At 41.2% G+C, this 25335-nt stretch overlaps 1 protein-coding gene across 1 annotated transcript in view; it reads right to left on the bottom strand.

The window, feature by feature from the left end:
* The window catches only part of VPS13B (vacuolar protein sorting 13 homolog B), a 1252356-nt gene that overhangs the window by 735377 nt on the left and 491644 nt on the right, over positions 1-25335 (bottom strand). The window contains 2 exon segments of the mRNA XM_040354774.1: positions 5676-5820; positions 14890-14999. Coding sequence (XP_040210708.1) covers positions 5676-5820; positions 14890-14999 — 255 coding nt within the window.

The raw sequence follows: 25335 nt of genomic DNA, 5'->3' as shown, positions 1-25335 counted from the left end.
ACGCACGGATTCAATGAACCATAAGGGCACTAACAATTTTGTCCATGACTGTATAAATTTTAATTTTCAACCAATTCCATTCTTAGACAAAAATTAATATATACTAAAAATGAACATTTAATGCAGCAGTAACATGTGTTAAGGCTTGTTTCCATACTTTATGCTGATAGATTTAAAATACATTTTTAGTGGTTCATTTTATAGGCAAATGGGGCTTGCTTTCATGTGCATTCACCCTCATCAGTTTGATACATATGAGTAATCATTTAGATTTCCTTCACAAGTGTATTTGACCTCATGATGTACTTCAAAACGCTTTTGTATTCCTATTGACTTTTAGGAGTAGATAATCGGTTCTAACACAAAGAAAATACCACAAACACAGGTCCATAAAGTGCCTGCTGCTTCAGGTCACTTGATTCTGTGTTGTGTCAACTCCCCTTCATATATATATATATATATATATATTAAATACATCCCTGTAAATACGAAAATATACATTTTGATCCTGCCAGAAATAGTGAGTTCTTAATTTTCTGCAGTGAGCCAACTCTGCTGCATTAAAATCCCAAGCAGCATTGTCAGCCTTGGCAGAGTTTTCCCATGTTGGATTACAGGACTACATTATGACATCTTCCCTTATTTCGCAGATTACATATTTATCTCTGTAATTCTCATTACCAGTTAGGAAGTGCTGAGTATGCAAACAAGGAGTGGTGTGTTGGATCCTTTGGTCTTCCATCTAGCTTCCCCATTGGTCAGCTATATTATGTATCTGAGTTTTTGTTAACTTTGCTGGCGTTTATGGCTGCTGGTCTGCTGCACTGTGAAACTACTATACAAGAGGTGTAATCTTTGTAAGTGCCTGAAATTACAGTAAAATCTTGGTTTGAGAGCATTTTGCAAGATGAGTTAAATGTTTTAATAAATTGTGCCTTGATATACAAGTGATGTCTTGATATAAGTGTAGCGTCATGTCACAAAAGAGAATGAAAGAGAGGAGCCTCTAAGTTTAGCAATATAGTTAGATTTATTGAAGGTACAACATTTAGCAACTTATTGCTACACTTATAGGTACCTCTCTTCTCTTTTATACCTTGTAAAAAATATTTTTTTGATATACAAGTGCTTTGGATTACAAGCAGGTTTCTGTAATGAATTATGCTTGCAAACCAAGGTTTTACTGTATTGTGATTTGTTTGCCATTTAACCACTTAAGACTTGGACCTTTAGGCAGGTAAAGGACCCGGCCAGTTTTTGCGATTCGGCACTGTGTCGCTTTAACTGACAATTGTGCGGTCGTGCGAAGTGGCTCCCAAACAAAATTGGCACCCTTTTTTTTCCACAAATAGAGCTTTCTTTTGGTGGTATTTGATCACCTCTGCGGTTTTTATTTTTTGCGCTATAAACAAAAATAGAGTGACAATTTTGAAAAAAATGCAATATTTTTTACGTTTTGCTATAATAAATATCCCCCAAAAATATATAAAAATATAGGGAGCGATAAAGGGGTTAAGTGTGACCTCATATGTGTTTCTAACTGTAGGGGGGCAGAGCTGGACGTGTGTCATCATTGATTATGTTTCCCTATAACAGGGAACACACGATCAATGACAGTGCCACAGTGAAGAACGGGGAAGCTGTGTTTACACACAGCTCTCCTCGTTCTTCAGTTCCGGGGACCGATCGCGGGACTCCAGCGGCGATCGGGTCCGTGGGTCCCGCGGTCATGGAGCTTCGGACCGGGTCGAAAGCACACGCCGGCGGCGCGCACGACCCCACGGCTGGGCTTAAATATCCATGTACAGGTACGTGGATGTGCCCAGCCGTGCCATTCTGCCAACGTATATCGGCGTGAAGGGGTCCTTAAGTGGTTAATACATACATTTATTGGTCATGATTTAAAACCAAAAAAGCCCAGATAATACATATCTTAAAGTGATATTAAAGTCTTGTTTTTTTTTTCTAATAAAAAACATGTTATACTTACCTGCTCTGTGCAGTGGTTTTGCACACAGCAGCCCAGATCCTCCTCTTCTCTGGTCCACCGCCGGATCTCTTGGCCCCTCCCTCCTGCTGAGTGCCCCCACAGCAAGAAGCTTGCTCTGGGGTCACCCGAGCAAACCACTGCTCTGTGTCTCCATTTAGACATTCAGAGTTGTATTGGCCCCGCCCCCTTCCCTCATTGGTTCACTAACTTTGATTGACAGCAGCGGGAACCAATGGCACCCCACTGCTATTTCAGCCAATGAGGAGGGACAATGGAAATCTCTCATGCAACATCGCTGGATCGAGAGGGGGCTCAGGTAAGAATAAGGGGGTCTGAGAAGAGCTTTGCATCTTTAATTTGGGTTGTAAAGTCAGAAGTTTTTTTTTTTTTTATACTAATGCATATTTCACGTCGTTAAAGCCCACACACGACCATTTTTTACAAACCTGAAAAACGTCAACGTTAAAAACGTCGTTAAAAAATAGAGCATGTTCGAATTTTTTTGCCCGTTTTTCAGAACCCGAAAAATCTCTGAAGCCCACACACGATCGTTTTTAATGACATTAAAAAAAACCTAATTTTTTACAACCCGAAAAATGATAGTGTGTACGCGGCATAACACCTGCCTACAGCTTTGGTGAATTTATTTTTCTTCCTCTAAAAGAAAACTGTAAAAAAATCTTTTTATACAAAAATATATCTGCCACCAAAAACACCCTAAATAATGACCCTCAACAAAATAAACCAAAAGAGAAAAAGGAATAAAACCTTAAAAAAAACTTCTAAAAGGTCAATTGAGGATGGATATTCTTCAGCCACCTGTTGGTCTTAACTGTAGAAATGACCCTGTTGTTTCGAAGAATCATTATAAAAGGTCACACATTTGTGAAAAAAAAAAAACACTATTCTCTGGAGATTACTGATTACTGCTATTTAAATACTTCTGGGAAGACAGAGTAATTGCCAGATTTTAATTCTGATCAGCTGATGTTTATAAAAGAATATTTTTGGTACAATGGAAATATTTTAGATCAGCACATCTAATGAAATATTTATTTGTACTCATCAAGAATTCTAAACAGTGTTCTGTCAGAAAGCATTTATTCTATAATAAATGATGAGTAACACTTCTAAAGAATACAGTATTGGGAACACTATAACAATCCCTTTGGGATGCATGTTAAGATTTCAATCCATGTGGTGTGAGTTAAATACACATTCAGGTATACATGTAGAGGCCTTAAAAAATAGATCATTATAAAATAGAGAGAAGTACATTGCTGAAGAAAATATTCCACAGAAATTAATTGTAATAAATGCCAGTAAAATCCCTATAGCTGTTAGTATCTACATATTTTGAATCTACAAAAATGTTGGACAGAATGTTTACGGATTCAATATTGTAGATGAGCCCCATCTTTCTGGGCTCCGCTACATGCACATGATCATGGAAGGGATGATAAAGCCGAGAATCAAATGACAAAAGACAAAATCAAATGACAAAAAGATACAGTGGCGAAAATAATTACTTGATCCCCTGCAGATTTAGTAAATTTGCCCACTTACAAAGAAATTAAGGGTCTTGTATTTGTTGTATTTTTAAATGATAGAGACAGAATATCAACCAAAAACCCTGAAAAACATGATACAAAATGTTATAAATTGAGTTGCAGTTCAGTGAGTAAAATAAGTATTGATGATCCCTTACCAACCAACATTAATTTGGGGTCCCACAGACTGGCTACAGTATGTGCTCATGTGGTACACAGATCAGTCCTGTCAATTTAAGAAGGTGCTCCTAACAACAACTCGTTATGTGTATAAAAGACACCTGTACACAGGTTCCTTCTTCCATTCAAACCTCCCCATCAGGGGTAAGACCAAAGAGCTGTCAAAAGACATCAGGGACAAGATTTTAGACCTGTACAAGGCTGGAATGGGCTATAAGACCATCAGCAAGAAGCTTGGTGAGAAGGAGACAATTGTTGGTGCGATTATTCGCAAAGAAATACAAAATAACCACCAATCACCCTTGGTCTGTAGCTCCATGCAAGATTTTGCCTCATGGGGTAAGGATGATCATGAGGATAGAACTACATGGGAAAATCTTGTGAATGATCTCAAGGCAGTTGGGACCACAGTCACCAAACAAACCATTGAGCCCATCTGAAGTTTGCCAGTGAACATCTAAATGATTGGGAGAATGTGCGGTGGTCAGATGAGATCAAAATTGAGCTCTTTGGCATTAACTCCACTCGCCGTGTTAGGAGGAAGAAAACGCTGACTATGACCCCTAGAGCACAAACCCTGCAGTCAAGCACAGATGGAAACATGATGCTTTGGGGCCGTTTCTCTGCTAAGTGTACATGTTGACTTTGCCACATTGAGGAGCCAAGTATTGTAAAATCTTGCATGAGAACCTTCTTCCCTCAGCCAGAACACTGAAGATGGGTCATAGATGGGCCTTCCAGCATGACAATGACCCAAAACATACTGCCAAGTCAACAAAGGAAGGGCATTAAGGTCATGGAGTGGCCTAGCCAATGTCCAGACCCTAATCCTATAGAAAATGTATTAAGGACACTGAAACTTTGAGTTGCCATGCGACTGACAAAAAACATTATACATTTAGAGAAGATCTGTAAAGAAAAGTGGATGAAGATCCCTCCTCAGATGTGTGCAAACCTGGTAAGTTAACTAACTTTAAGAAATGTCTTACTTCTGTGCTTGGCAACAAAGGTTTCTCCACCAAGTACTAAGTCATGTTTTGCTTGGGGATCAAATACTTATTTTACTCACTGAACTGCAACTCAATTTATAAAATTAGTATCATGTTTTTTTCTGAATTTTTGGTTGATATTCTGTCTTTATCATTTAAAATACACCTATGCTAACAATTATAGACCGTTCTTGTCTTTGTATGCGGGCAAACTTACAAAATCGGCAAGGGATCAATTAATTACCCCCCCCCCCCTACATTGTATTGTGGTTAGGAATTATGTAAATTTCCATGAAAGGTAAAGTGAGTGGATTTGGCACAGCAACAATGTTACCTGAATAGCATGATCAGCTTCTATTTGATTGAATATATTGCCTGGGACTACCCTTTAAATCAGCCCTCTTGTATTTAAGTAACAGTAAACTCTGCTGTTTTTATTAACCAAGTAATTATGGCTAAGCTGCCCACAGGAACTCGCACCAGCCCACAGACACTATCATAAAGACAAATGCTTTTGGCAAATATTATTGTCATACAGCCAACCCAGGCCTGCTTCAACCCACCACTTCCTTTTTTCAGCATTAATACATAAGCCCATTTAGAAACCATAAAAATTGTTCCATCTTATACTTTCATCTCTGACAACTGAGCACCTATGCTACATACACTGGTCTGCTGTTATAAGCACATAATAAGATTTCAAGATTTTGCTACTCTAAACGTAAAACTGCAGTGTACATATGAGCTGTTTTACAACAAAATTAGCAAAATAGAAGTAATGTTAAATCAAAACAGAACCTGAGCAGTAGAAATAATAAGAACGGATGGATTTTAATTATAGAAACATTAAATCTCTAACACAGGGTGTATTTGTGAAAAGCCCAAAGGTGCCTCAATGTGTTTGCACAGCTGACCCACTAAAAGCTCCCGATATGTATTTTTTTTCAGCTAAATAAGAGAGCATACCTGTTACGGTTTTTGTTTTGACAGGGCTGCTGGCATACTCAGACTGCTGATTTGATGCCTGCTTTGCCAAAGGCGTACTGCCAACTGACACCTCATCCTCCTTCTTCCTCGACAGTGGCATGGCAAGAGAAACGGATCCCAATGGCTGGGGAGGCAAAGTAGAGAAAATAAACATCAGTGCTGCTCTTTTTTCGGCAGGTGAACATAGCTAATGGAACAGTTAAGTGTTTCACGGGTTCACTTCTATACCAGGAAAAGAACGAAGTATGCTAACTGCATGAATGTTTAAATTAATAGCTCCTAATGAAATGAGATCCACAAGTACTTGTGGATAGAAGGGCACCAAAGTGCAGAATATTTTGCTTTCACCTGTTCTTCAATTAAAACATATGATTAGGTGAGGATCCTAAGATTACCAAGCTTGTTGCCACCCTTTGGGTGTTTTTGCTTATTAACCACTCTATTAGAGCCTGAAAGATCTGTAATGCCTTGGCTCCTTTAACATAACCAGGCAAATTAGGCAAGTATGCAAATTAACAATTTTCAATTTCCACTTTTCTTACTTAAAGTAGACCTTTAGTAACTTCAGATGGGACCCTTTTGCAGATATAGCTATGTAAAGCATTAGAAAATACACCGTTTAAAATACAGTAATACACCGTCTCACCCTATTCTGCACATGCTCAGCCGCCCCCCCATTTTAGGCACTGCAGAATTTGTAAAGTCCACTCTGCTGACAGTTTTAAAGCGGAATTAAACCTTCCTATCCTTCACAGCCAAGGAAGCTGCTTCTGTTTGACCTAGAACTGCCATGGTGCTGCACATGTGATCAGTTATGACATCAGCCATTTAATGGTTTGACAGTTTGGTTAAGGAAACAAGCAAATGTGACAGTTAGCAATCGCAGCATCCCAGGTATGTAAATGTTTTTTGAAACCATTAAAATTGATGGGTTTAGTTCTTAAGATTACCTGCTAATCAGGGGCACTGGGCTTCAGCAAAATGGCAGCCTCCAGCAAGAAGAAACAGATGCAATGCCGGAGGCAATTTACAGCACACACAAATTTTCTAATTTTGGTAGCATAAATATGAATTTGGAATGTATGTTCCTTGCTAAAGAACATTATTTTTTAATCAAGTTGTTATGAGTAAAGTTCTGCATTAAGAACTCACAGAAAACTTTAAAAGCACATGTTAGAGCGGAGTTCCACAAAACAGTGGAACTTCCGCTCATTTGTCCCCCCCCCTCCGGTGCCACATTTGGTACCTTTCGGGGCAGTCTTTGACAAGTATCCTGTTACAACTTCTGGGAGCCACGGCTTTGGCCCTTGACATCACCGCTCAGGCTCCCCACGCCTTCCCCTGCTGCCGGGCCAGTAGGAGTAGGGGTCCCGGCGTGAAGCCATAAGGAAACATCAGCTGTGGTGCCGACATCGCTGGACTCAAGGACAGGCAAGTGGCCTATTATTAAAAGCCAATAGGTGCAGTATGTGTAGCTGCTGGCTTTTAATTTTTGCAGTGGTGGGCGGAACTCCACTTCCAAGTTCCTGCTCATGCATTCAGAAGTGCAGAACACACGCAGATGTCTTCAAATGTAATGACATAAAGCAAATCAATTCTAACATCCCTCTGTCCCAGGCTACAGTCTCAGGATGAGCAGCGAGCAAACACATATAAAGGGTTTTCAGGGACACCGTCTTTCACACAGAAAAGGGAAGGTAACACCTGCCTCTCCTCCATTGCCCCTCAGCTCTTCTTTTTGACTGACAGTCACTGCTTTCCATAGGTAAAAACAAATTGGAACATCGAAAAGATTAGCTGAGGACTGCAAGCTGCTGGGAATGGCTCTGTGAGATGCAAGATTTATTTAGGTTTTACATGTTTCTCATGTAAGCATGCTTTTTCTTTAAAGGTCCATTTACATTTTTCTGTTTCAATTGTTTTTATTATGTTTTTCTTTCCAAGATATAAAATAAATACAAAATCTAGCAACAACACTAAGTTGCTAAAGTGACATACACAGTGGCCCATTTACATTTTGTTGTTCTTGCAACCCATGTGTATCAGATCCATTGTGGTACCTTTCAAACTGAATGGCACTGCAGTGTACCAAGGCAAAGTGTGTTTCGCCTACATTTTTTATTATGTTAGTAGGATAGTTCAACTCTAGTGGGGTATAGGAGACATTGCCTGTATCCCTAATATGGAACACAGTCCCGTTGTTGGGACTATAAAGGGCAATGATTCCAAAAAAGGCATATGCAAAATATATAAAATATAATTATTTAATATTACAAATGTCAGACAAAAATAGGATTTTTGTACTCACCGTAAAATCCTTTTCTCTGAAGTCCATGGACGGACACAGCTTCCTTATAATCTTGACTGTAGGGTTATGTTCCGTCTATCAGGAGATGACTAGGCCCACATGTTAATAGTTAAAACATGTAATCTTTAGCAAAGCTAAATAGTCCCGCCCAGGGGGTGGTGCCTCTGGTCATAACCTCTCACACTGCACTTAGCAGCTCAGTTTGTCAAAAAGCAGTACAAACTTTAAAAGGAGGGGTGGGTGCTGTGTCTGTCCATGGACTTCAGAGAAAAGGATTTTATGGTGAGTACAAAAATCCTATTTTCTCTTTCGTCCATGGACGGACACAGCTTCCTTATAATCTTGACTGTAGGGATGTCCCCAAGCAGTGTCAAAAAACGAGGGGTGGGAAAAGCAATAAAACAAAACTTCACCCAAACATAACCAGAGCTCCTCAACGGAGGAGTTGCAACCTCAAACGGCCGCCTGCAAAACCTTGTGGCCGAAGCAAGCTTCCGAAGATGCACTCACATCAACCTTGTAAAACTTAGTTAAGGTGTGAATGGACAACCAGGTCGCCGCCTTGCACACCTGTGAGACAGACGCTTTATGTCAGAAAGCCCAGGAGGCACCAATTGCCCTGGTCGAATGCGCTAAGACAGGAAAGGGAGGCACCCGCCCTTTAAGGGCATAGGCCTGAATAAACGTCTGTCTGATCCACCGAGAAATTGTGGCCGACAAGATCGCCAGGCCTTTCTTTGGACCAGTCACCGACAAAAACAATGAGCCTGACCTCTGGAACAGAGCCGTAGCAGACAGATACACCCTCAGAGCTCATACCACGTCTAGGGAATGAAACACAGCCTCCTTGGGATGCGACAGGCGAAGACATAAGGATGGAAGCACAATGTCCTCATTCAAATGAAAGGCCGAAACCACCTTTGGAAGAAACAAAGGTTGCGGGTGTAGCACCGCCTTATCCTTATGGAGGATCAAGTACTTGGACTTGCAAGACAAGGCCACCAACTGAGAAGCCCTCCTGACAGATGTGATGGCCACCAGAAAAGCAACTTTCTGAGAGAATGTCAAAGGAGGAATCCCTCGGATGTTCTAAAAGGGAGGTTTCTGAAGCACCGAGAGCACCAGGTTCAAATCCCCAAGTGGTGGTCGAACCGGGGGGACCACATGTCGGACCCCTTGCACCAACATACTCACCAGTGAATGAGCCCCCAAGGGTCGTTGAAAGAAAACAGCCAAGGCTGAAATCTGCCACTTAATGGTGCTTAAGGTAAGGATCTGATCCACTTCACGCTGTAAAAACATCAGGATCCAGGAAACTGAATATATATACGTGGACGCCACACCATCTCCTCGCACATAGAGATGTGGGCCTTCCACGTGCGATGGTAAATCTTCCGAGAAGATGACCTCCGTGCTCTTAGCATGGTGGAAATTACCGAATCGGACAGTCCTCGGTTCCTCAGTACCTGGCTTTCAATAGCAATGCCGTTAAAGCCAGAGACTGTAAAGCAGGATGAAGTATGGGACCTTGCGACAGAAGGCCCTCCTGCATTGGCAGTCGCCAAGGGACCTCCGCCACCAGGTGCACTAGGTTGGCGTACCAGGGACGCCAAGGCCAGTCTGGGCAATCAGAATCAGACAAGGAAGAAGTTTAAGTGGGGAGCCACCAACACGTCTGTTGCGTCTGCCCAGGGATCTCTGGACCTGGCCACAAAATGAATTCATACGGCCGATAGAGCTGGCATGCTACTTTCTGCCCACCTCAGGATGTGAGCGACCTCTGATGCTGCAGCCGAGTTTCTTATTCCTCCTTGATGGTAGTTGTATGCCACCGACGTGGCGTTGTCCGACTGGATCCTAACTGGACGCCTTAGTAGCCTCTGTGACCTTGTGGAGGGGCACTGCCTGATCGCCTGAAGTTTCAGTACATTGATCGGCAGGCAGGATTCTTCCTGTGTCCAGCGACCTTGTGTCGACTGAACCCCCCAAACACCCCCCAACCGGTCAGGCTGGCGTCCGTCGTGAAAAACGTCCAGTGAATTGAAAGGAATGCCTTTCCGGACTGAAGGGACGGAGACCTCAGCCACCAGACCAGGGAGGCCCTGACTAGTTGTCTCACCCGGATTTGAAAATCCAGGGACAACGGAGACTTGTCCCATTTGGACAAAATCTCCTTCTGCAAGACTTGAGTGTGGAATTGAGCATACAGTACCGCCTCGAAGGAGGCCACCATGAGACCCAGGATTTGCATGAAAAGCACATTGATTACCTGCGGGATGCCAACAGCTTCACCGCCATCTGAAGAGCCTACATTTTCTCTAAAAGGGAGAAAAAACCTTTGCCTCTGAGGAGTCCAGAATCAAGCCCAGGTATTTCAGACGCTGAGTCGGCACCCACACCGACTTCTGGAGGTTCAGTACCCAACCAAATTCTTGAAAGGACTGACTGGCATTCGCCACATTCTCCTCTAATTCTGAGTCTGAAGCATCTCTCAGAAGGAGGTCAACTAGGTAGCCCACGATAGTGATTCCTCGCTGTCTCAGCAAGGCCAGAATCGGGGCGAGCACCTTGGTGAAAAATGGCTGCCAGCTATATTAGCATTAGGAACAGCGCGGCTTTCTGAGGTAAAAACAAAAATAAAAAGGTAGCAAAAACACTGGGCCTCCGAGCGGAGGCCCCCACAAGGCAGACCACCCACACTAGAGCGGACCTGGACACACCGTGCAACCCCCAGGCAGAGACCATTCCTGGTGAGGTATACAGCAGGCTCAGCAAAGCATGGGAAGATGGATGGGGAGAGAGGAAAGGAAGGACTAGAGACCCCCTTAATGGACCACCCCAGGAATGCCCAGCTGTTCCATCCTGTTAAGACTTACCCGTCTGTGTGAGGACTTTCTGGTGCGTTCCTGACAGACCTACTTCCGAGCAGTATGGAGTAGCTGTCGGCCACGGTTCACTGTGACTTAGACAGCAGTAGCCCAGTCATATGTGAACCACGGAGCATATAGCTCACCAGCCACCCCTGGAGCAAACGGGGCATGTCGTGGCCGATCCCAGCGCGTAGCTAAGGCCTGCTCATGATCGATGGCCGAACTGGGGAGACTACAAGGATCTACATTAGCCAGCCTGTCACCCAGCCGGCAGTTGGGTGACAGGCTAGGTAAGGCTCAAAAATAAAAAAATAAAAGTTCTTTAGGACCATGGGCCCAAAGGGAGCCAGGTCCTTCTCCTCTACTAGGCAGAAAAAAACTGAGCTGATGAATGCAATGTGAGGAGTAATGACCAGAGGGACCGCCCCCTGGGTGGGGCTGTTCAGCTTTGCTAAAGATTACATGTTTTAACAATTAACATGTCTGCCTAGTCCTCTCCTGATAGACGGAACATAACCCTACAGTCAAGATTATAAGGAAGCTGTGTCCGTCCATGGACAAAAGAGAAATAAAAAAATTGCATGGAAAATGTGTTACATATTGTTCATCATGAGATCATTTTATACTTTGTAATATTAAACAAATATATTTTATATATTTTGCATATGCCTTTTTTGGAGTCATTGCCCTTTAAAGTCCCACCAGAGGTGTCTTCTTTTCTTTTCTGTGTTACATGTTTTATTAGGAAAAAAACAACTCAGTAGTTGGGGAAAAAATTGACACGGCTAAACTTTAACTTAACCACAGCAAATTTAACTTTGCTTTCCCTCTTTGTTGGTCTCAGGCCTACAAGAGCAGTAAGAAATGCCCAATCCAGCTAATTTCAGACAGCAGGAACAGTCAGACAGTCAATATACAAAAGGTTCTGTTTAGCATGTTGAATGCTTTCCAATGCACATACACAGGGAACCACAATGTGCATGCATTTTAATGCACCATGATGCATAGATATGAACTACTTTGTGTTGTGGCACCCTGCATTAACAAAAGAATGTGCAGCTGTGTTATAACCTGCATCATGGTGGTTGAGAGCTCACTAAAAATAAATATACGAGAATGGACTCTCCATAACAATGTGGATTTGGCTTTGCTAACCACAACATACAAAGCCATTCACAACATTGCTCCCAGCTACATCACCAACCTCATCTGCAGATATCACCCAAATTGTCCCCTCCACTCCTCCCAGGACCTCCTGCTCTCTAGCTCCCTTGTCCCCTCCCATGCTAGCCTTAAGGACTTCTCCAGAGCATCTATCAACCTCTGGAACTCCCTGTCCCTGTATGATTGATCAGCCCCTAACCTCTCCACCTTTAGGAGATCCCTGAAAACTCATTTATTCCGGGAAGCCTATTCCACACCTACCTAACAACTGTCCCAGAGCCACCCCCATAAAATCATTCCCCACGGCTATTACCTTTTTTTACCACAACCCCCCCCCCCCTCCCCTTTAGAATGTAAGCTCTATGAGCAGGGCCCTCCTGTCCCTTCTGTATTGAACTTTACTGTAATTGTGCTGTCCTCCGTCTACACTGTAAAGCGCTGCGTAAACGGTTGATGCTATATAAATTGTGTATAATAATAATAAAGCTGTGGTGTGTATAGTGGGGGTGAAAGTGTTTGGGAGAAAAGTGTAGCAAAAAAATAAGATCATAACCTGAATCCTGCCTGGTACACACATGATCTACATTATCTGTGCAAACTAGAGTTCTGGTACCACAAACTATTTTTTTTTTTAAATCCTTGTTTCACTTTTCTACTGCCATTGTTAACACATAATACTGCAGACAACTCTTGGGAAAGGTGGCTGGCAACTGTTGACAACATATCACGTGGCCTGTGTACCAGGTATTTTTCAGGATATGGGCTTTAGTATCAGATTTGGCAATGCCACAAATAAGTTACAAGCTAAAGTATGCAGTGTCCGGCCATTTACACCAGAAAGTAAAATAAGTAATAAGAATTATTATTAGACAATTCTACAAAGCAGACTGGGCAACATTAAGCTGTTAACAGTCAAATAATGACATGCAGGATCCACGTTAAAGCATACCTGGCATATGTGCAAGTGTAAACGCACAAGGCCATTCTTTAGGTACCAAATTTCAGCTTCAGAATTCCAGCCCACCTCCCAATTTTTTACTGCAATCCCCCCAAAGATCATATGCAAATGTTGACTTTCTGAGAATCAATATTTGCATACTGCTGCTAACTCTGTGGCACTTCTTGATCTTGATGATAGGGAATTCTGGCATTAAGAATTGCCATGTTACCTATTATGGGCATATGTCAGGTGTGTTGAAAACATCAAATAGAGTTGATAAATCTATATGTGTGACTACAGAAGGACCAGTCAATCAGAGGTTTATGAGCCTGGATCTATCTATCTTCTCAGAGTACCTGTGCCCTTTACAGGGGTGTCTCTTGCGAGACCCCCTGGTCCTCTTGGCCCTGGGCCTCCAGTGGTTTTAAATAAAAAAGCAGCACTGCAGGCTTGCGGATCTGTGTTCTATTAAGCATATACTTGGTTAACAATAAGCAGGAATAAATGTTCAATTCAGACAACTGATTTATTCTCTCTCCAGCACCTCATCACAGAAAAAAGTGTGAACATGAAATAAAAACATGAACGCAAGGATGATCGGTAGCATGTGAACACAAGTGTATTTCGATAGATATACAGCAGACAATTCGCATAACACATGCAACAAAAAGGAAAACTGGGCTTCAATGACTTTTGTTCTTCTGCCAAAACTAGTATCATGGAATCATTTCTAGATATATAATACGCGTTGGTTCTTTACACTTTAAAACTAAAAAGATATGTTTCAATACCAGAGTTCTTCTGAATGTTGATACCAAGTCAGACTAAGAATTTAAAGCTAAAGTCTAGGCAAACCACTAAATACACAGGTGCAATATACAGAATATGGGAGCGGTTTTAAAGTTTTGGATATGTGTTTTCGTCAATCCATTTCTAAAATTAGCAGAGCTGTGCCATGCAGCACAGGACAGGATACATGATTTCTGCTGCAATTAGATAAACATTATAATTGATGTCTCTTTCTATCCCCCCTGTATCCAACTGAACAGTGAATGGAAAAGCAGCACACCCCTATCTATCGGCCACTGTGCATTCTCTTCTGTCAGCACATCCCATGTTCGCACTGCTGATTGGCTACTTGTGCTGCTTCATCAAAACACATTCTGAAACCTGCTGTACAGGGAACAAGTTGAAATCAAGTGGTTGTATTCAAAAAAATAAACTACATTTAATAACCTAAAACCAAATATGGAGTTGCATCCGTTTGTGCATTGTAGGCCTGTCTGGAGTTTAGTGTTGATATACCTTTGCTCAAAGGACTGAGCTAATATCCAATTGAAGCTGAACGTTGGGATTTTAGCAACTTTGTAAAACGTACTGTATTCTTATGGGCTAGGTCTAACTAGGTGCATGCCACCTCATGGACCTGCCTCCTTTATTACTTTTTTTACATTTTTACTGAGCACCGGGAGCACAGCTATCATTATACTTCTGGTGCTCTAACGCTGGCCCTTCTGGTCTCAGCTTCTGAAGCTGCAGTCACATGCAGTTGCTGTGCCCACCCTTCCCCTCCTCCTGGTCCAGTCACAGAACACTTTGTATTATGTGAACTGATTCACAAAATACAAAAGCTTGTGTAAATGAACAGCAGTGTGTGAAACGGCAGTTTAACTGTCAGAGTGCAGGGAGTATAACAATAGCTGTATTCCCAGCACTCAGTAAAACTGTAATTTGAAAATAATAGAGATAGATCAACGAGGTGGCATGCACCACATCGGTGTTAACTCATAGTAAGCCAGCAGATTTTACAAACTGGCTGAATTCCTGTTCAACATTATACATACAGTAACACCAGACCAGGTATACATCAGATGATGCTTATGAGGAATGTCTCATTACAGAATATATTACCTGTTGTGCCTGTCTGTCCCCTTTTCTCTGAGGCTGGTAGAGAAGCCATGTGTACAACACTGGGTCCACATTCACTGCCAAACCTTGTATGTTCGCCAGAAACACAGCACCTAGAAATTAAACCAAGAAAACAAATTAAATCACCAACTCAATCATATATTCTAATCTAGAGGCGAACAATTGAGATTAGATAAATAAATAATAGCAGTGAAACATAACTTTATAATTAAATTACTGGTATATGTTTCTCAAACAAGTTATACAACATATTGTGTTAGGTGAAGGAGAACACAACATAAATTTACCATCATCTCTCCATACACTAAATTAAAGTTGCTGTACCATCTCCTGTATATTTTTATAGTATGTAACTATCATCTAAATATATGGATCGATAAACTAGTACTATTCAAACAATACTTGCCAATGCCACATATAAAAAAATAAGTGTATTATAAAAAAAAAAAAAGGTAAATCAAATAAACCATGATAGAGCTATCATTTTCCAGGTGGCATAACCCTTGTAAACACAAAGCAGTCAACCATTCCAAATTTTGAAGATATTATTTGAGCCTGTAAAGCTCAAATACATATATTCAGGCCCAGATTCTCAAACGAGTTACGCCGGCTTATCTCCAGATACGCCGTCGTAACTCTGAGTCCAATCCGTCGTATCTATGCGCCTGATTCTTAGAATCAGTTACACATAGATTTGTATTAGATCCGACCGGCGTAAGTCTCTAACGCTGTTGTACCTTAACTACATATTTACGCTGGCCGCTAGGGGCATGTACGCTGATTTACACCTAGAAATATGTAAATCCGCTAGATACGCGAATTCACGAACGTACGCCCGGCCGACGCAGTACAGATACGCCGTTTACGTTAGGCTTTTCCCGGCGTAAAGTTACCCCTGCTATATGAGGCGTAGATGCCTAAGTCGTTCGCGAATAGGGCTGGGCGTAATTTACGTTCACGTCGAAAGCATTGGCTTCTTGTGGGTTAATTTGGAGCATGCGCACTGGGATACTTTCACGGACGGCGCATGAACCGTTCATGAAAAGCGTCATTTACGTGGGGTCACAAAAAATGTACATTACACACGCCCACATCTACCACATTTGAATTAGGCGGGCTTACGCCGGCCTATTTATGCTACGCCGCCGCAAATTTCGTTTGAGAATACGGCACTTGCCTGTAAAAGTTGCGGAGGCGTAACGTAAATAGGATACGTTATGCCCGCACAAAGATACGCCATTCTACGTGAATCCGGGCCTCAGTTTCTTGAAAAAACAAGACAATGCTTTAGGTTTTATTTTTTTTATTTTTTTTGACGGGAAGTGATGGAGATTACAGATACATTTAAAGGGGATACTTAAAACTTGTCAATGTTTACTGCTGTTACTGAAGAGATTTCCTCTCACTTTATTTCATTCATTTAAATAAATGTTTATTTCTATAGCGCTTTTAAATAACTGGGCAGTGAGGCAGCCATCTATGGCATGCAAACTAGGGCCAATTTTAGACAGGAGCCAATTATCCTACTACTAGAGTGTGAGAGGAAACCGGAGAACCCAGAGAAAACCCACTCAAGCACAGGTAGGACATAAAAGGTGGGACTCAAACTGGGGACCCCAGTGTCCATGTGCGATTCTAGTGACACCATGAAAATAAATAAGTAAAACGGGGGGAGGGGGGTCAAAAGTACAGCAAGGCAGAAAGAAATGCAAACCATGCAGTGGCTCTCATTCAGGGTGTCTGTCACTTCTGAAGAGATTTCATATCACATACTTTGCCTTCAAAACCCTGGACAGAAAGTGAGATGAGTTTTCTTCAGCAAGAAAGTAGACAGCCATAAAGACTACCATATTTTCCGGCGTATAAGATTACTTTTTGCATCTAAAATCATGCCCCAAAAGTCGGGGGTACACCGGGTACCTGTCTGTCAGACGGCAGCCATCCATTATTCAAAAGCCGCGCCTCCTCCTCAGACTGTTCCGTGATAGGCGGAACACTAATTTTCCCAGCAGAGCCTCTATTCAGTGTTCCGCCTATCACGAAAGCCTTCACATCCTCGGCCTCAGCCTCAGACGAGAGGACATCCGTGATAGGCGGAACACTCAACAGAGGCTCTGCTGGGAAAATTAGTGTTCCGCCTATCACGGAACAGCCTGAGGAGGAGGCGCGGCTTTTGAATAATGGACGCCCGCAGCCTGAGAAACTCTGCAAACAGGAGAAGGTAGGAAGATCGTCGAGGCAGGCATACTGGCACAGTGAGGCAGGCATAATGGCACAGTGAGGCAGGCATACTAGCACAGTGAGGCAGGCATACTAGCACAGTGAGGCAGGCATACTGGCGCAGTGAGGCAGGCATACTGGCACAGTGAGGCAGGCATACTGGCACAGTGAGGCATGTATAATGGCACTGTGAGGCATGTATAATGGCACTGTGAGGGGTCGTCTTATACAGTGAGTATATCCCAAAACCAGCATTTTAGCTGGAAAATTAGGGGGTCCTCTTATACGCCCAGTCGTCTTATACGCCGGCAAATGCGGTACTTATAGAAAATGTATTCCTGATTCAGCTCTCCATTCAACAGCATTCCTAATAAGCAAGGACTTTAAAACCTATGACACAGGAATGCACATAGAGATCAGGCTTTTAATTTTCTCACGCAGATTTATTCGCAGAAAATAACCAGGAGCTACAGGTCTGAGATTTACATACATGATGTTCAACAGGTGACCATATAAGCTCACAAATACTATGAGAGGCCTCTACAGAAGAAAATAGGAGACGTAAAGCTTCTCCTTGTCATTGCCAACGCAAATATTTTCATTCAACAAATCTTGATTAAATTCTGGACGTTAGCCGACTACAGCTTCCTACAAAATATTAATCTTTAGTAAACTCATGCAAGCTGAGGGAATGCGCTGGGGTATATATACTATAATGATTCCCATATTGAAAGCCTAACAATCTTCTCTTCTCAGACCCTTGCTACATGCCAAATTTCCAGCTAACACATTATATAAGGCATATACAAGTGAGGAAAAAAAAGATCTGAATTGATTTAAACTGAACCAGGCTCATTTATTTAAAGAAAATTTGAATTTTTCATGCTAAACAAATATAGCATTAGTAGATTAAAGTAGATTAAAGTGACTGTCATAAATAAATAAAAAAAAAATACTGCAAATATATTGTGCAGGCACCTCAAAGATGTAGGAAATTAAAGCAGCTTCCCAAGTCCTCATGTGATAGCTGAATCCCAGACTGTTATGCCAGGCAAAGACTGAGCACTTCCCAACAGTGTTGAAGTGTGCTTGCCCTTACCTGCCTCCTGCACATTCCTATTGAAGGCAACGTATGACAGTAACTAGTCAAACAGAATTTGTAAGGAGAGCAGCACTACCAGGAATTGTAAGAGTTTTTCAGTAGGTTTTGAGTCCATCTTCAACCTGAAAAGGTCCCACTAGCTCATCTTTAATAATACCAGTTCATACCAGTACCCCACTTCCACCTTGCTGGCATTTGAGTTGAATTGGAGCTCTTTGCCCTTTACTGATCCAGCCACAGGCCCATCCATCTGGTCCATCAAGAGTCACTCTTATCATATCAGTCCCATAAAACCTTTGAAGAACCTGTCCTCAGATATTTATTGGCCGTCTTGACGTTTCAACTTATGTGTCTTAATCAATCTGAATCAGTGCCCATCAGTGCAGCCTTATCAGCACACATCAGTGAAGAAGAAAAATTACTTATGTGCACAACATCATTTTTTATTTGTTTGGCAAAAAGAAAAAAAAAACAGTGATGATTAAATACCACCAAAATAAAGCTCTATCTAAAAAAAAATTTAATTATATAAAATTGCTTATGGGTACAGTGTTGCATGACTGCCAATTGTCATTCAAAGTGTGACAGCACTGAAAGCTGAAAATGGGCCTGGGTAGGAAAGGGGTGAAAGTTACCAGTACTGAAGTGGTTCGCCAATTATACCAAGCAGGTGCCAATGATCGCCAACTTCATATGTAGGTTGAAACAGTCATTAACAGAAACAGTTGTGTGAGTGGCTTAAAACTGGGTGAGGTACAGCCAAACTTTGCTACGAAGGTGAAGTTGTGAAAGACAGTGTCATGTCACAGGTCATACACCATGGCAAGGCTGAGCACAGCAACAAGACACAAAAGTAGTTATACTCGATAAGCAAGGCTTAGGGGCTCAACTATGCATATAAACATAGTAACGGGGGTGCATTAAAATTGCAGCAGGTGCTCTGCATTGAGAAAAATCTGAAATAGTAGGATGTAGCAGGAGGAAGTTTGTTTACTGAAGGGCTAGCGATCTGTACAATAAATGAGTGTCTACAGGCAACAGTGAAGCATGCTGGAGAATTTTTGCAAGTTTGGGGCTGTGTTACTGCAAATGGAATTGGAAATTTGGTCAGGATCAATGGTGTCCTTAATGCTGAGAAATGCAGGTAAATACTTATCCATCATGACACACTATCAGGGAGGCGTGTGATTGGCCCCTAATTTATTCTGCAGCAGGATGACCACCTCAAACAAACATACATCCAGTCATTAAGAACTACTTTCAGTTTAAATAAGTACAAGAAGTCCTGGAAGTGATGGCTTAGCCCCCACAAAGCCCCGATCTCAACATCAAGTCTGTCTGGGATTACACGAAGAGACAGTAAGATTGGAGGCAGCCTACATTCACAGAATATTTGGGTCTAGTTCTCCAAGATGCTTGGAACTACATGCCAAATTCCTTCAAGAGCTGTGTACAAGTGTACCTAGAAGACTTTGAAGACAAAGGGTGGGCACCAAATAGTGATTTGATTTGTGTAATATAATGTATAAATAACGGACTTTTAAGTAGAAATTAACTTTTGACATAATTAGCTTGACTGACAGTTTGCATAGAAACACACCCTGCAAGTCATTTTGGTTAAGCGGATTCATGAAGCAGCCTGTTGTGTAAGCAAAATTATTAGCTATGCAAAAATGTTTATGAAAAATTTGTAGCGCTGTGTTCATAAATCATATAAACATATCTAAAACATGTAAATAATATAAACTAAATCACCACGTGAAAAAGTGTCAAAAATAGTTTGACACTTTTTCACGTAGTGATTTAGTTTATATTATTTACATGTTTTAGATATGTTTATATGATTTATGAACACAGTGCTACAATTTTTTTTAACATTTTTGCATATATATCATACCTTTCAAGTAGCAGCTTTAGGCATATATATTTTTTGTATATATATATATATATTTGCATTTATTTTTCCTGTGTGCAGTGGTGGTTTGAGAAGGTAAAGGGGCACGTATACTATACTAACCAGAGTTTCACAAAATTATTAGCTAGTATGTGTTAACCAAGTCAGCAAGTTTAAATCATGATAAGAAAGTACAGAGTTTGTATAAACTTTTAGAAATGTCTGAATTAAGACATAGCCCCTCCTATCTTTCTTTTGCATACAAGCCACGGTGGTACTGAATAAAGGTTAGAGATCTAAATGAACACACTCAAATCTATTTCCACGTCTCATTTGATTTCTCACAGATCCGGGGCTTAAATTTATCCTGCATTACCTGAAGTACATCTTGGTGGAGGTATTACCTGTTTCAATTTGTATTTCTCTTATGTTCATTTACTTTCCATGTTGTCAATTGATACAAAATAAACTATTAGCACATCTATTTCTGAAAGTATTTTTAATTAAAGAAAAAAAATTCACCTACCTAAAACCTTTGCCAAGTACTGTATATACTGTATATCTCAATATGCACATTTAACTTTTATAACAAGATAAAGATAGATTTTAAAACATACAATGCGCCATAACTTGTCTTCAAAGCACTAGCATACAAAACAGATTGTGCTAAAAACCTTGCCAGCTCTCTCACTGACCCCTATAGCTTGTTGGCCAACAATGGCTTTCTTCAGGACCTGCCAAACGTGTCATTGGCTGAAAAAAGTTTCCTCAAGCCTACAGATCATCTATATTTGAAGCTGAGACAGAAATATTATTGGAAAATCTAGAACATATGTACACACATGTTTTAATATCGCCTTCTATCACAATGGTTGTGCACATTTTATACTGTAAGACATGTTTAGTGCAGAATAGGTTATTTTATGTAGAAACTTAAAAGCCCAGAAGGTTCAGAAGACCTGAAATGGAGATCCCTTTATATTAAATTCCTTCAGAAAAAAACCTTCTGATTGTGTCTACATTTATTGGGGCTGAGGTATAAAACCCCAGGAAAAGGGATGGAACTGCTGTCATGGTGCCCAGAATTTCTGTTGTTACATACCGGAGGGAGGTGAACGCAGATAATGCTTATATAAACTTGACTATAGTTGTCCTTATCCTGGTGTACACTGGTTGCAGTGCTGAAGATGGGACAAGCCAAGGGAGAGCAGAGAGATCACTACTCTTAAACTCAGCACACACAATAAAAACTGTATAATCCTTTTTAGATATACCAACAATGTGTAGTGGAAGCACCTGCCTGATGTGATAGAAACAAACAAGGGGGCCGGGAGCATTGATTAGGGGGGCGGCGTCCCTGTGTCCCATATGGAGCGGCCACCACTGCATTAAACCTTTCCAATTACAGGCATTCAATGGTTGAGCAAGTACCAAAAAGTAGACAGGAAGTCACTAAAAAAGGCTGGCAGAGGTCAAGATGGGCTTAACAAATTCAAAGATCAACTTGTAGCATCTTACGCCTGAAACTGGCACCAGAGGAAGTCTGAACATCTAAATGGTAAAACTTAAATGTGTGAACAGACCAGGCGGCCTCCTTGCATATTTTAGAGACAGATGTCTGATACTGAAAAGCCCATGAGGAAATGGATCTGGTAGCATGCACAATACCAAGGGAGGAAGGAACCCTATCCTTTTTTATACCATAGGCTTGAATTTTGACTTGTATATTCCATCTAGCAACAGTGGAGCAAGAAGCAGGGAATCCAATTCCCTAAAAGAGTCTGTAGCTTGGAGGTAGACTTTCACACCACATACCAATTCAAGAAAGGGAAACACTAGGGTAGCACTGTGGCTTAGTGGTTAACACTTCTGCCATGCAGCACTAGGGTCATCAGTTTGAAGCCTAACTAATACACTACCAACATGGAGTTTATATGTTCCCCCTTGTGCTTGTGTTGTCTTCCTCTGGATACTCCAGTTTCATTCCACACCCAAAGACATGCTGAAAGTTAACTGGCCACTGTCTAAATTGGCCCTAGTATATGTATGCATGCATATAAAGTAAGGGAAGTTTGACTGTAAGCTCCTTGAGGCAGGGATTGTTGCAAATGTACAATATATGCAAAGCACTATATAAATGGTCAGTGTTACATACTGTAAATACCTATAATACAATAAAGGAAATAAAATTAGACAGTGGAGAGAAATTTCCTTGGGATATTTCAGCACAAAAAGGAGGGGAAGACAATATTCTGGTTAAAGTGGAAGTAGGAAACCACCTAAGGGAGAAAGGCTTTGGGACTAAAGACAAACGTGTCCTTGTGTAACATGCCCTTTACAGGACATGGCTAATTCAGAGATCCCACACACAGAGGTGATATCAACAAGAAAAGCCACCCTGTAAGTAGGATCAGTTAAAGTAATATCACTAACAGGTCCCGAGTGGCTAAAAACAAAACAAAAAAAAAACTGTGAAATGTAGAGAAAGAGAGATGTGTGCGACACCTTGCACACATGCCTTAAATAGGGAATGCAAGATTATTGTCTAGATCAGACTGGAGGACAGGATTTGTCCCTAGGATGAAATATCCTGGTCTTGTACCACACAAAATAGGCGTTCAAGGTGCGATAGTAAACTTTATGAGAAGCCAGCTTTCTAGCCTTCAAGACGGTAGGTTAGACTGAATCTGATTAGGCACTTGTTCCTCAGCCAAGCTTTTAAAACCTGCAACGGAGAAGCAGGTTGTTGGGCAGGCCCTGGGACAGAGGATTCTGATGATTCAGAATGAGCCAATCTTGATGGGAGAATGATGCTATATCCTGTGCCACAGTTACGTCCCTGTATAATTTGGTATCACCAGCAAACACTGAAAGTGAGCCACTGATTCCAACTTCTGTATCATTAATAAACAAACTGAACAGCATGGGGTCCAAGACAGATCCCTGGGGTAAACCACTCACAATTTCAGCTAATAATCACTACTTTCTTGACAAACTGTCTTACTCATGTAAAACAATTTCATCAACTTTAACAGACCTTATTGTTTAGATTAAATATGTATGAGGTACAGAAAAAAAGGGGTAAGCTTTTAAGCATCTCTCATTTGAGAGAGATGGCCGATCATGTAAGAACACTGGAAAAAAGCTGAGGCTAGTTGGCAGGGATATTATATATTTATCCACACACACACACACACATGATGAAATATACATTCAAATATACATATGATACACATACATACACAGTGACTTTTTTGAAGGTCAGTACACATATGTGTGCAGCTATATAAACACATTACACAGTTTAGGGGAATTCAGGTAAGGCTTTTGCTGAAAATATAGTCTGCAAAATGACAATCACTTGGCAAACTCTTGGCGAATATATATTATTTTTTTTATACCAAGAGATAAATATGTTGTCTTTTTTGCTGACAGGCCATGAGTTTGCCAAACCCATTACTTTAACATGTGTGTTACAGTGCTTTATTTTAAGACAGATGACCAAAGGCAGAGGGGGAAGCCTATGTCTCCATGAAATTTTATTTTCACTGAACATTTCATTCTAATGTCATAGCTCTGTGCTGTGCATCACACTGACAGTTGAGGAGTTGCTCTTGGCAGTGACACGACTTATGATGAACAACGGAATCTTAGAACACTCAGGACATGGAACACTGGAGACTATGAAGAACAAAGAGGAACATCATCTTTAATTCAGCACGAAACACACATCATCTAACCCAACAAAAAGCAGAAAAAAAAAAAGCTGACCAACTTCTTTTATGGATCTAACACACTGGAAAAGGAAAAAAAATAATTAAGGGAAAAAGACATGCTGGTGCATCTGCGACTTTGCAGTTTTTAAAGTTAAATGAATAAGGCCACTAAAGCAAAAATTAAGTATAGGTCACTAGGTGTAATTTTATATATACAGTATCTCACAAAAATGAGTACACCCCTCACATTTTTGTGAAAATATGATATGATATAAAGTAATGACATTTTGCTACAATGTAAAGCAGTGAGTGTACAGCTTGTAAAACAGTGTCAATTTGTTGTCTCCTAAAAATAACTCAACACACAGCCATTAACCACCTATAAGGACAGTGTCATGCGATATACGTCGGCAGAATGGCACGGGTGGGCATATCAACGTACGGGTACGTCGCCTTTAGGATGCGGCATTGTGGGCGGGCACACGCCGCCTGCTCTGTAAGTGTGACCATGGGTCTCGCTTACTCTAAGTCCTGCCGGGAGTCCTGTGATCATCTCATGGAGAGGAAGAATGGGGAAATGCTAATGTAAACAAGCATGTACCCGTTCTGCCTAGTGACATGACACTAATCACAGCTCCTTATGATCAAGAGCAGGGATCAAAGTCGTGTCACACGTAGCCCACACCCCCCCCCCCCAGTTTGAACACATCCTTAGGACACACTTAACCCCTTCAGTGCCCGTACTGGTTAACCCCTTCACTGTCATTTTTTTTACAGTAATCAGTGCATTTTTATAGCACTGGTCGCTGTATAAATGACAATGGTCCCAAATTGGCGTCAAAAGTGTCAGATGTGTCCGCCATATTGTCGCTGTCACAATAAAAATCGCTGATCACCGCAAATTACTAGTAAAAAAAAAATATTAATAAAAATGCCATAAAACAATCACCTATTTTGTAGTCGCTATACGTTTTGTACAAACCAAATGCTTATTGTGATTTTTTTTTACCAAAAATATGTAGAAGATGTATCGGCCTAAACTGAGGAAAAAAAAAAATTTTAATATATTTTTTGGGGATATTTATTATAGCAAAAAAAATAAAAATAAATATTGTTTGGGAGCAACAACGCACAACCGAGCAATTGTCAGTTAAAACAACGCAGTACCGAATTCGCAAAAAGTGCTCCGGTCTTTGGGCAGCCAAATGGTCCGGGGCTGAAGTGGTTAATGTCTAAACCGCTTGCAACAAAAGTAAGTACACCCCTAAGTGAAAATGTTTAAATTGGGCCCAATAAGCCATTTTTCCTCCCCGATGTCATGTGACTCATTAGTGTTACAAGCTCGCAGGTGTGTTAAATTTGGTGTTATCACTCTCATATACTGGTCACTGAAAGTTCAACATGGCACCTCATGGCAAAGAACTCTGAGAATCTGAAAAAAAATATTATTGCTCTACATAAAGATGGCCTAGGCTATAAGGAGATTGCCAGGACCC

The sequence above is a fragment of the Rana temporaria genome, chromosome 5 (genome assembly GCF_905171775.1).
Source record: "Rana temporaria chromosome 5, aRanTem1.1, whole genome shotgun sequence".
In the NCBI taxonomy this organism is placed as follows: Eukaryota; Metazoa; Chordata; class Amphibia; order Anura; family Ranidae; genus Rana; species Rana temporaria.
This window is presented reverse-complemented; position numbering and strand designations above follow the sequence as displayed.